General features: G+C 47.8%; 1 protein-coding gene across 1 annotated transcript in view; it reads left to right on the top strand.

Annotated features, from left to right (window-relative positions):
* LOC144258294 (butyrophilin subfamily 2 member A2-like) overlaps window positions 1–13,007 on the top strand; it is a 46,788-nt gene that overhangs the window by 14,678 nt on the left and 19,103 nt on the right. The window contains exons 3-10 of the mRNA XM_077806765.1: window positions 222–569; window positions 2,896–3,177; window positions 5,035–5,142; window positions 7,039–7,071; window positions 7,369–7,401; window positions 7,503–7,535; window positions 10,023–10,043; window positions 11,421–11,441. Of these exons, the coding sequence (XP_077662891.1) occupies window positions 222–569; window positions 2,896–3,177; window positions 5,035–5,142; window positions 7,039–7,071; window positions 7,369–7,401; window positions 7,503–7,535; window positions 10,023–10,043; window positions 11,421–11,441 (879 nt within the window). The remainder of the gene's footprint in view (window positions 1–221; window positions 570–2,895; window positions 3,178–5,034; window positions 5,143–7,038; window positions 7,072–7,368; window positions 7,402–7,502; window positions 7,536–10,022; window positions 10,044–11,420; window positions 11,442–13,007) is intronic.

The following is a 13,007-nucleotide window of genomic DNA, read 5'->3' on the forward strand; positions in this document are numbered from 1 at the left end:
TTGTCCCCGGGGTGTCCATGAGAAGCGTGGAGCCATATTCAGAGCTAATTCAAGTAATGCATGACATTCACATACGAACCCTGTCCTCATCCACATGTGGAGGGCACTGCATGGGTACAAGTCATGCGTTCTAATACAAGATACTCTCTCTTACTGTGTGTCTTACTGCTGAATTAACGCACCCCTCAACCCCTCTTTGATTTAATTTACACATTTCACAGCACAGTTCACAGTGACTGGACCTGATCATCCAATCACCGCTTCTGTCGGTGGGGAGGCCGCCCTGCCCTGCCACCTCTCCCCCAGGATGAACGCTCAGAGCATGGAGGTGAGATGGTTCCGATCCCAGCACTCTGCAGTTGCACACCTGTACCATGATGGGCAGGACTGGTACGGAAATCAGATGTTGGAATATCAGGGAAGGACAGAACTGCTGAAAGATGACCTCACCAATGGAGGTGTTTCCCTGAGAATATACGATATCCGACCTTCTGACGAGGGACAGTACACTTGTTTATTTCAATCACTTACCTTTTTCCACGAAGCCTCCGTGCTCCTGCAGGTGGAAGGTTAGTAACTTGTTTCAGAGCTGTTTTTACTTCAGACACATTGAAGGGCTTGCTGAAATGCTCTGTACTCTGAGAATGCTTCTAAACTTTGCTTTGCAAGTGAAGGTTATGGAAGAGTTCAGCTTTCATGCATGTCCATTAGGTGGTTCTTACTCCTGCTCAAACTGTCAGTCCCCTGGGTTATGTAGCAGTTTATCCATGGTCCTTAGAGAAAATGAAGGATATGCACATATGATAAAACAGCAATCAATAAGAGACAGTGGGGCCAAATGGACTGGGAGTCAGGAGCCCTGGGCACTGTTCCTGGCTTTGCAACTGAACTGTTTTGTGACCTTGGGAAAATCTCTCTGCCTCGGTTTCTAGTCTGTGAGCAGTGCCCAGCATGCTGGCATCATGATCTCAGTTTGGGCCTCTAATCTCTATCATAATTAAAACTGGCTGAGCTTGTGCAAGCTTTACACTCCAGAACATAGGGTTTCTCCGTCCATCGGTCTGTCTGTAACACAATAACTTCTGAATGCCACCTCTGATCAATTCCAAAATTTTAGGGAATTTTCTTGGCATCAAAGGCTAGAATTCTGTTGATCTTGGGGACAATCAGAAAACAAAAATGGGGGACATATGGAGCTGCTATCTGTTGATGGCACCCATTAACACATTGAAGCATAACTGCCCTGCTTACCCTGCCAACAGAGTTTATCATGTTGACACCTCCAGTGATAGAAGAGAAATAATTGTTCTCCCTCCGTGGGGTGGATACTCAGCCAGCAGGGGCAGCCAGAGGGAGAGTAGAGAGGTGGAGACTTCCTTCCTTCCTTCCTCCTTCCCATTGTCCTGCCTCCTCAACACCTGCTCCAGATGGGGGAGAGGGCACCAACCATCCACCCTACCCTTCCAATCTATGGGGGAGAAGAGACACCCAGAAACCATGGCATGATGGGAAGGATGAGGACCCAGTGTGGAGGACATAGAAATAGGACAGTAAAGGGACAGCGTGGGTGGAAGTGGGAATGGGAGTGTGCACACAGAACCCCTGGTATGTGGGGGATTGGGGGGAGTTGCAGGGAGTCCCTGAAATAGAGGGGGATGGGACAGTGACTTGTGGGGGGTATGGAGGTATGCAAGGAGCCCCTCATGCATGCGATGCACTCAGCCTAAACAAGATACAAAGTGTGTGAATTAACACCTTTGTGATTTCAGTGCAAGTCTATGTGTGCGTCTTTTCAGATTAACAGTGTCCCATTTCACAACTGATTTAAATTAAATAAAAATTAGACACTCCTCATCCAAAAGAAGAGCGTTACACGCTGACTTGCACTGAAAGAACCAAAGATGTGAGTTGAAATTGGTTGAGTTTTGCTGGTACCAGTGTGTGAGTCGTCTAGCCCTGAGACTCAAACACTCTCATTAACGCAAGATTCATTGAGACTGGAGAGCATCGATCATATTAAAACAAAAAGAAATGGTCTCTATAACCAATCTAGCCTGACACTACAGAGCTCTTCTAGGCCTAATCCAAAGCCCAGAGCGTCAATGTGAGGCTTTACACTGTCTTCAAGGGGCTCTGGATCAAGCCTTGAGAGTGGATAGAACAATACCATACATTGGGGTGGCCAACTTGAGCCTGAGAAGGAGCCAGAATTTACCAATGTACCTTGCCAAAGAGCCACAGTAATATGTCAGCAGCCCCCCATCCGCTCCCCCCACCCCCGTCGCTCCCAATGCCTCCCACCCACCAGCAGCCCCGCCGATGAGCGCCTCCCTGCACCTCCCGATCAGCTGTTTCGTGGTGTGCCGGAGGCTCTGGGGGGAAGGAAGGAGGAGCAAGGGCACGGCAGGCTCAGGGGTGGGGGCGGGAAGGGGCAGAGTGGGGGCAGGGCCTGTGGCAGAGCCAGGGGTTGAGCAGTGAGCCACCCCCCGGCACATTGGAAAGTTGGCACCTGTCGCTCCAGCCCTGGAGTCGGTGCCTAGACAAGGAGCCGCGCGTTAACTTCTGAAGAGCCGCACGGGGCTCCGGAGCCCCAGGTTGGCCACCCCTGCCAGACATCATCTCCTCCTTACCTTGGTCAGTGCTGTTACATCTTCCAGGTGTCCCAGACTTTCCTAGTTTACAAGAATCCATGTCCTCCCCCGATTCCCAAAGGGGTGTTCTCCCAGGCTGTCCCCAACTCCGGTAAGGGTTCACTGCTTAACTGGCCTATCACACTCATGGACTCACATTCAGTTATTAGTTTAATAGAAAATTTCTTGAAGATACTGTCATGAAACATTTGGCTCATAACACGGCATTGTAGAATTAACATCAGTTCACTGCATTCCCCTCCAGGTTTGGGCTCTGGCCCGGACATCTCTGTAGAGGGACATCAGGATGGAGGGATCAAGGTTGTGTGTCGATCATCCGGATGGTACCCACAGCCCGAGGCTCAGTGGAAAGATCTCCATGGGCAGCTCTTACCATCAGCCTCTGAAAAAATATCCCAAGAGGCCAATGGCCTGTTTCAAACAGAGATTGCCATTGTTCTAACAGAAGAGTCCAACCAGAAAGTGTCCTGCTGTGTCAGGAACCCGCGTGTCAACCAGGAAAGAGAGGCAACAATTTACATAGCAGGTCAGTGCCCGTCCATGCCGCACATGGATAGACTGAGACACTGCAGATGTTAGTGTGGAATACTTACTAGAGTGTCTCCTATTAGTAAAAAGAAGAGGAGGACTTGTGGCACCTTAGAGACGAACCAATTTATTTGAGCATGAGCTTTCGTGAGCTACAGCTCACTTCATCCATCTTGAGCATCCTCAACTCTCTTTGGATGTACCTGGTGACTAAAAAATAATTCTGTATAACGTCTGTGGACAATCTAGACTGACATGTAAAAGCTACCTCGAGTTAACTGACAGTTTACTCCAGGTAAAAAACTCTAGTGTAGACAAACCCTTGACTTCAATAGTAGCTGAGGGTGTTTAGCCCCTTGTGGGCTTGAACTCCATTGGCCAGAAAAAGTCAGCAGCCAGCAATCTCCTTTCTTCTCCGTGGGGCTGGAGGGGGAATTCTCCTTTGTTCCCAACGGGAGTTGCTGGGTGTTGAGCATTTTTGAAAAAAGCTAGCCACTAAAGTCATTTTCCCTGAACAGTGGAAAAGGGCCCTGGTCGGGATCTCAGCATTGCTGCTTAGACTGCATCTGAAAATATCCCAACAGTATAAGGGCTGCACTGTGGATCCCCTACTGGACTTCAGACTCTGGCAAAACTCCCATTGCCTTAAAGAGTTAGAACTGAGGGATCAAACTGTAACTTGTATTGAATTGCACAAAAGTCAGGAAATGCAGAAGTCCACAGCCAGCATAACCCGGACCTCCCCTGGGCACATAGGTTGTTTTTTGGTTCCTTTCATGAGCCTGCTCCTGCATTCATTGTACAACGAAATCGTTGGGAGATTTGCTAGGCATAAACAATCAAGCCTATAATGTGTAAATACAAAATGTTATCTAAATCCATCTTAACATTTTAGAAAACCAGCTGCAGCCCTTCCTGGCTACCCTATGGCATGCCCAGTGTATCAGTTTCAGAGTCACCTTTGACTCCCTTCCTGGTCTTCCTTGAGGGCACCCAGTTAAGCTTTCCAGCTCCCAGTTGTCATCTCTTTTAGGCAGATACCTGCATCTCTCTCCCTCCAGACTGGGGGCTTGGACTTGCAGTCCCCTCTGCACCGCTCTGTGATTCCCCCAGCAGGTCTAGTCAGGCTCCAGCACCTGTCCATTTGCTCACCCAGGAAGAAATCCCTGTCCCTTGAGTCTGTTTTAACTGCCTTTTATTCCAGAAGTCTCACTTTGTCCCCCAACCTCCTGGAAACAGGTAAAACTAGTCCCTCCCCCTATTCCCCAGAAGGTCAAGCTTCAAGGACTGGGGAATTTGCATAGCCACTGTTGGGGAATATTGTATGAATCACCCCCTAGTGGTTCTAGATTCTGTAGGAAACCCCTGCCCCCAGTGAGCAAGGAACGCACCGAGTATGTCTACACTGCAATGTAAACCCACCCTGAGACTCAGGCTTTGTTTGTTATTAAAATCCCTGTGTGGTTGAGCTTCCCTGAGCACCGGAGAGTCTGGAGCATCAGTAACTGGTTACAGCATTCTGATCTCGAGGGCCAGTCCGCACTGACTGCAGCCCTGACATCCGTTACAGAAGCCTAGGGGCTGCTCTAAGTTACACCAGTGGCAGATGGGTGTAATGGAGCTCTGCCGTGCCCCCTCCCTGCCACTAATATCCCCATTCTCATTAATTAACCATATTTAGTAACCAGATTAGCACTTGGAATTTCATTGGCTTAATAATGAAACTCAAAGGAGTCACATTTCAGGTTGTATTTCCCTGTGAGATTCTTTTAACCAGTCACAGTGTCACCATTTTCTCAATGTCCTGTCTTCATTCTACATGCGTTTGTTCCTAAATCAATCTTATCTCTTGCAGATCTCTTTTTTCCTCGGGTCTCTCCCTGGGTGGTGGCTCTGGGGGTGATCCTGGCTCTTCTCATTGCCCTGGCCATCTATTGCATCTGGACACAACACAGAGCAAAAGGTAAAGTAACAAGAAGGGAGAATGCAGTGTGCTAGGGGAAAGATTTGCATCAGCCATTACTGGGCAGTTGCCATCCACAGCCATTTATCTCCAGCTGCAAGGATTGCTGGTGCATGCATCAGTGTCATCCCGAGTGGGATTTCTGAAAATGTGCCTCCAGAAATTCTTTCTGATGACATGGAACCACACTCTGGGTCCAATGCAAAATTAGGCATCATTCCCAGAACACCTCTGTATGCCCCTTGTGGAAAGAGAACAGGAGGACTTGTGGCACCTTAGAGACTAACAAACTTTTTAGCGCATAAGCTACAGCCCACTTCCTCGGCATCAGAGAAAGGGGTGGAAAGGTAAGTACAAGCAGCATGCTGAAGCCACTCTGCTCTGATTCCACATGGCCAAAGTCTCAGAGTATTTAATTCATGTCATTAGCTCTGTCAGTGGTGTCGGGACAAAAAGCAATGGCATGACCATATGGAATCAGACCACAGGTCCATCCAGTCCAGTGTCCTGTCTCTGACTGTGGCAAGCACCAGCTGCTTCAAAAGGAAGGTGCAAGAAGTCCTGCAGTGGCCAGTTATGGAATAACTTGCCACAAGGGAAGCTTCCCTCTACCTGCCATCAGTTATGCTGAGGCTCTGAAGCGTGAAGGTTTGTGGTCCTTCCAAAATGAGAGAATAACCAGAGAGCAAAGATTCTCTTGGAGGCAATGGCAATAGCGTAAAGAAAGAGCTGAAGTCCTCCTCCTAGTCCTCCAGGGGCTCAGAAGGTAATTTGGACTCGATAGACAGTCAAGAAATCTCCGCTGCACCTTGAAGCAGGAAGTCCATCTTCATATGGACTTGGATGACCTACAGTTAACAGCATGGGCATCGGAGGAGACGTGCAAGTCTGCAGGGAGTATCCAGACAGAACTCAGCCTAGGAATTTCATTGTATTACATTTCAGAAGTGGGGGGAAAGAGAAAGCTCTCTGCGGCATGTTCTGTCTCTTTGTTTGTGACGTGCCCAGCACAATGGGGCCTCATCTCTGGATGCTACCACACGACAAATAATAAAGACCACAATGTTCTAGTAATCTCAGCTACACTAGCTTTCTTCCAGGGTGATTATAGGGGTCCTACAACCTAGCACCACAGAAAAGTGGGTAACAGCCTTAGTGGGGTTGTGTAGGCAGGCATATTGGACTCCCCAGCTGAGTATTGTCAGCTGTCAAGTTTCTTCATATTGGCCAGATGACACAAGCCTGCCACTACCTCAGAAAGACAGCCTCCAAGCTCCTGCTGCATGTCCCTTATGGGCTCAAGATGACATGAGCAGCCAGCTAGACAAAGGCACCTCCACTCCCTCTCTGAGCTAGGGCACCCACCACCTGCCCCAGCCCTACGGGGGGCTGTTTCCCAGCTATCACTAGGGCCAGGGGGCAGGCACCAGCCACAAGGTCAGGAGCTGGCCTAGGATGGAGCCAACCAGATCCTATCCCTTATCCAGCCAGATCAATGCCCCATTACCATTGCTCACTTCCTGCCCCCATCCCCACAGTCAGGAGGTGCGGGGGAGCGGTGGCCATTCAGGGGATGGGTACAGAGGGGAGCAGACAGGGAACTGGATAAACAGAGACCTTCTCTACCCCACTCCCACAACAGCCAGATCTGACAGGAGTGTGATGGGGCCCAGGCAGTGAGGATGGCCCCTTGGGGAGACACGCAGAGCAATCCCTAGGAGTGATAGTCAGTGGGGCCCAGGCAGTAGGGATGCTGAGTGAAGGAACATCGAGACAGATCTGTCTGTGTGTCCTGTTTGTCTGTCTGCCTCGCTTGCATAAATTACATGAATAGCGGGAACTGCACCGTGAACACAACAAGGTGAAATCTCACCTCTTTTTCTCCCTTTTCTCTAGAGACCCTGCAAACTGATATGAAGAAACAGAAGGGTAAGTGTCTGGACCCACTACATTACCGGAGAGTAGGGTCATCTCAAACAGAGCAGGGCGAAATCTCACCTTTATTAACGAAGTACTCGAACAATTTACCAAGGGTTGTTTGTGGTGGATTCTCCATAATTGGCGGTTTACAAGTCAAGACGGGATGTTCTTCTGTAAGATCTGCCGTAGGAATTACTGTGGGGCAGTTATCCGGCCTATGTTATATAGGAGGTCAGACTAGATGATCACAATGGTCCCTTCTGGCCCTAGAACCTATATATCACCTCTGCCCTTTTATCCCTCTAGGGATTCTGCTAACTGAAATGGAGAGTGAGAAAGGTGAGTGTCTGGGCCAGTTACATTCGCTGGGGGCGGGGGGGTGGTCACCATCATTAACACGGCAGGGTGAAATCTCACATCTCCCCTTTTTCTCCCCCTAGAGAAACTGCTATCTGAACTGGAGAAACAGAAAGGTCAGTGTCTGTGATCCACAAAACCCCACTTGGCTGACGCCTAATCGTGTAGGCATCTAAACTCACCCAGGGCATAAACTGGAGCTATAAAAGTTCTCCAGTTTGTTGTCTAAGTTTCTGTCTCTGGGCATGCATGCTGCTGTCTCAGTCTAGGCATCTGAGCACCTATCTCCCACCTGAGCCACAGCATGATCGACGAACCAGGGGAAGATGGGTGGAGGACTGTCTCTCTCACCTATGAGGCCTGATATGGTAGTGGTGGGAGCAGAAGAGGACCTCCCTTATAACCTTAACCCAACAGTTAGGGTACCCACCACGGTTGTGGGAGACTTTGGGTCAAGTCACCCCTCTGCCAGATGAGAAAGGATTTGGACAGGGATCTGCCACCTCTCGGATGAGTGCCTTAACCACTAGGCAATGGGATATTCTGACATGGGGCTCCCTCTATCCCTTTTGCTGAAGTTGTTAAACTTAATTCAATATTAAATGGGAATCACTATAATCCTCCTTCCCCCTGACCATTTTGTGTGGAGTAACAGCTTCCGTACTGACCAGCGGTAATTCGACCTAAGTTACGCTACTTCCGTTACGTAAGTTATTGTAACGGAAGTTGACGTAACTTAAGTCAACTTACAGCGGTGTCTACCCCGGGCTATGTCGACGGGAGATACTGTCCCCACTGACTTCCCTGCCACCACTCAATCACCAGACCCGCTACATCGATCATTGATACATTGATCACAGCAGTGCCGATTTAGCTGGAAGTATAGACAAGCCTATCGGCATGAGCCATACTATCTTCCATGGAATGACTTAGTAACCTAAGCCACCTGACTGCGGGAAAGGGGTTCCCAGCTTTGGGTCACTAGCAGAGATGGGCCTCTTTCTCCAGCCCAAGGCACCAAACCCCTGAGAAAGGCAAACGCCCCTGTTATTGGCATCTCCCATTGGCTATCTTTGGCAGCTGCCTGCCTCGTGTGCTGGCTTTTGTGGATCCCATTCTAAAGGGCCATCTCTTGCCATTCATTGTATAGGAAGTCGGGGGTCAATGACGACCACCTGCTTACAGTGTGAGCTTTGTCTGTGCGCACCAGAGAAAACTCTCCCCCAGGTTCTGGCAATACCAGCTCTGGGCTCTGCAAGCCCCACTCTCTCTCTCTCTGCGGACTAGCAATTTACACAACCCAATTTGATACACTCAATTGCCCAGTCCCTTGTCATCTGGACACCTGTAATGCACACCAGTCCACTGCCTCTGTGGAATCAGGGCACCCCAGTTAACTGGCTTCACCTTATTTCAACACTCGTTACCACAAGGCACTTAGAGTAAAACCAAACAAGTTTATTTTACAGATCTTGAGATAAAGATTCAAATAAAAGCAAGTAAAAGGATTTGCAAACATAAGGTTACAGGTAAAAGAAAAATATAAAATGCAATCTTATGGTCTGTACATCTTAAAATACTTTCCTGTCCAAAAAGGTATTTCTCACTCAGTGGTCATTCCAAACAGTGCTTATCCAATCCATAAAGCCCAGATCCACCCTTCATGAGACACTCCTGCTAGCAGAGTCCTCTTCCATAATGGATAAGATCTTGTGCACTTTCTTTTCCTCTTATACAATCCTAAACTATAGTCTTTTCATAATCAGGGTGTTTCACTAACTTCAGCTCAACTCTGGTGGTCCCCTAGTCAGAGTCTTCTCTTGGGGTCCATTTGTCTTTGTAAATGCTTACGCCTGCATCTGCCCCAGACTGTAAACATAGGGATGGCCTGGGATGTTAGTTGTTCTCCCTGCTGAATGAGTGGGTTCTGAGACTCACCCAGCCTCAGGTGAGCTGTTCCACCTTCAGTAATTTTGGTGAACACAATATTCTACATGTTACAGAACTATTTTTTCCCTTGTACAGACATCTCACAATAACCATGAGAATCATCTAGGTGTTAGCTTTAGGCAGAGACCACATATGACCCTCTCTTTGATGAACTATCACGAAGATCAGAGAAGATCAGGGTTGGAAGGGACCTCAGGAGGTCATCTAGTTCAACCCCCTGCTCAAAGCAGGACCCATCCCCAATTTTTGCCCCAGCTCCCTAAATGGCCCCCTCAAGGATTGAACTCACAACCCTGGGTTTTAGCAGGCCAAAGCTCAAACCACTGAGCTATCCCTTGTCAGACACTTGTAATACGCCTGCTTGGGCATGTCTCTGTCACAAGCCAAGGCCCCTAACTCAGGCTTTGTGGATCTCATTGTTTTCCCTATGATTTTTCTGGACACCTAGAAGTTAGGCTCTGTGATGCTCAGCCTCACAGCACCTAAGAGCCCTTGTGGATCCAGGCCTATGGCCTCAGTATAATATAGACAAGGGGAACAGATAGGAAGAAAGTCTGTGTGTACAGTGATCCGTAGGGGAAAAAATGAGGCTGTAAGTTTGCCATCACTTAAGTCAACTATGTCACTTTATGTCTCTCGTTATTTATTTTTAGAAAAGCAACTTTCAGACAAAGGTAACATTTCTTCATTACACTTTAAGGGGGAGGGATGGGGAGGAGAGGGAAAAATCTCAAACTTTGCAATGAATTCCTTGGATCTTCCGGGCAGCTATTAAGGGATCTCACTATGAACCGAAATTTAGATTGGTTTGTTCTGTGTGCAAAGATGTTCTCCATCTTTGCCCCTTACTCAATATGTCCAGAGTGTAAATGCTTCCAAAGTCCCAATGATTTTTAGCAGAACTTGGCTGCCTAAGTCACTTAGGCGGTTTTGAAAATTTTACTGACAGTGGCTGGGAGAAGGCTGGTGCTGGGAATGGAGTTATGAATTTCCAGCCATTCAGACAATGAGGCTGAGATTTTAAAAGCTATCTAAGAAATCTGGATGCCTGGCAAATTCCTGTTTGAAAAAACACCTTTTTACTTGTTAAAACTTTATTTGCTATATATAACAATTTATAGGTAGTTTTCAAAAAACCCTTAACTTCAAGCTAGCAGCTTTTATTTGGGGATAGTTATCTGTGATGAACTGTCCCTTAAATGTATATTCACTAAATGTCCCAATTAAGCAAAGTACTTAAGAATCTGCTTAATTTCTTTGCTGAACTAAGCCCTAAAAACCTGTGCTCTTAAGAATACAGACGTGGCCAGCGCAAATCAGACCAGGGCCCACCTAGCCTGGGATTCTGTCTCTGACTTGCACTACCAGCTGCTTCAAAGGATGACGTGAGAAATCCCTAGTGGCCAGTGATGGGGGCCGATCTGTAACCCCTTGCCCACCTGTCACGGGGAGGAGGAGGGGGACATAGAGCTATCTCATGGAGCCAGGAAGCCCTGATCTCTGGCCCAGCTTTCTCTGTGCGGTATCTGGTGTGTGTAAAATATTACATGGAACAGCTGGGACAAGAGAAGTTGGGTTACTTTCTCCACAAGTGCTGTGCTCTGCTTAGCATCTTAAGGAAAAAACATCTCTCAACGACAGTAATAATACCAGTGAGCAGAGGTGAAAGTAAGCCAGTATGGGCCAGTACGCCGTGCCGGACCGGACCAGCTTCCCCAGGCTGGCACTTTAAAGGACCCGGGGCTCCCCGCAGTGGCCAGAGCCCCGGGCCCTTTAAATCGCCCCTGAGCCCCAAGGCTCCCAGCTGCCTCTGCAGCTGGTAGCTCTGGGGGTGATTGAAAGGGCCTGGGTATTTAAAGGCCCCGCCTCTTCCAGTTGAGGCCACGCCTCTTCTGGTTGAAGCCACGCCCCCCTGCGCAGGACTCCAGAGTACCGGTAAGTCCTTTAAGTTACTTTCACCCCTGCCAGTGCGGGGGGATATTACTTGTATCTTGACTATTGCACATTAACTTTTGTGACTCAGGATTAATTCACATTGTCTTACTTTCCAGCGGAATATGAGGCAATGGCAGGTAAGTGTGTTTTTACTAGGTTCCATAAAGCTCAATCTTGGAAAGTGATCACTGAAAATGCTGTATGCAAAGACGCTTAGTATAAAGTAAACTAATGTGTGTTACTTGTTACAGTGACACACAATACAAGGGGAAATCCAGGCCTAGGACTGATAGCATACAAATATACAGATATTAGCTAGAAATAATAAATGGAAAATTTGTGCACTGAAATATGAATATTAAGTTTTATTTTTCACATTAACCCTTGAAAAATCGCAAACAAACTTCACTTTCTGTCTTCAGAGAGCTCTCGTAATAGTAAGCAGAGGTAAATAGTGAGGTGGCAACGTTTGCAGAGGATGCAAAAGTACTCAAGATAGTTAAGTACAAAGCAGACCGTGTTAAAAAGGGATCTCACAAAACTGTGTGACTGGGCAACAAAATGGCAGATGAAATTCAGCGTTGATAAATGCAAAGTGATGCAAATTGGAAAACATCATCCCAGCTATAGATAGCTCTGGTCACCCCATTTCGAAAAGGTACAGAGAAGGGCAACAAAAATGGAATAAGGGTACGGAACAGCTTCCGTACAAGGGGAGATTAAAAAGACCAGGACTGTTCATCTTGGAAAACAGATAACTAAGTGGGGAGATATGATAGATACCTATAAATGGTATTCAAATGGGTTCACCCAATGAAATTAACTGGCAGCAGGTTTAAAACAAACCAAAGGAAGTATTTCTTCACACAGTGCCTCTGGAACTCACTGCCAGGGGATGTTGTGAAGGCCAAAACTATAACTGGTTTTAAAAAAAGAACTAGATAAATTCATGAGCTTACGTCCATCAGTGGCTGTTAGCAAAGATGGTCAGGGATGCAACCCCATACTCTGGGCCTTTGACTTCCAGATGCTGGGCCTGCTGACAGGGGATGGATCACTTGATGATTCCCTGTTCTGTTCATTCCCTCTGGGGCGCCTGGCACTGGTCACTGTCGGAAGACAGGATAGTGGGCTAGATGCACCTTTGGTCTGACCCAGTCTGGCCGCTCTTAACAACAATAATTATCTCTGACACAAAAGGCTCAACCCTCCAAATTTATTAGTTTAGTCTCTAAGGTGCCACAAGTCCTCCTTTTCTTTTTACGGCTGCAGACTAACACGGCTGCTACTCCGAAACCTGACAAAAGAAGAGGTCTTTGAACTGGAAGCCAGAATCTCTCATATGCCAAGATCTGCTTGGAGTATTGTATTGGGGGAGGGGGCCAGTTAGGGAGTTGGTTATGGCCCCTGAATTCTCAAGATGACCCAGCATCAATCACTGCAGCCCCTGTTCTAATTTATTCCAGCTGTCTGTGGTCCCTGAATATTGGCTGTGTGATCCAGTTCTGCCCCTCTGCCCAAACCCTATGATTCCTGACAGGCCCCTATGCCAGAGGAATTCTCGGATGTCCTGTTAGGGCCCAGTTCCCTGCGTGAAGTGACCAGAGCAGGGGAGGGAACCTGGCCCTTTTTCACTAAAGGCCCAATTCTGCCACCCTGACTCACATGAGTGATCCTCACAGGTGCAGTCCCATTGATTTCTA

The sequence above is a fragment of the Eretmochelys imbricata genome, chromosome 28 (genome assembly GCF_965152235.1).
Source record: "Eretmochelys imbricata isolate rEreImb1 chromosome 28, rEreImb1.hap1, whole genome shotgun sequence".
NCBI lineage: Eukaryota > Metazoa > Chordata > Testudines > Cheloniidae > Eretmochelys > Eretmochelys imbricata.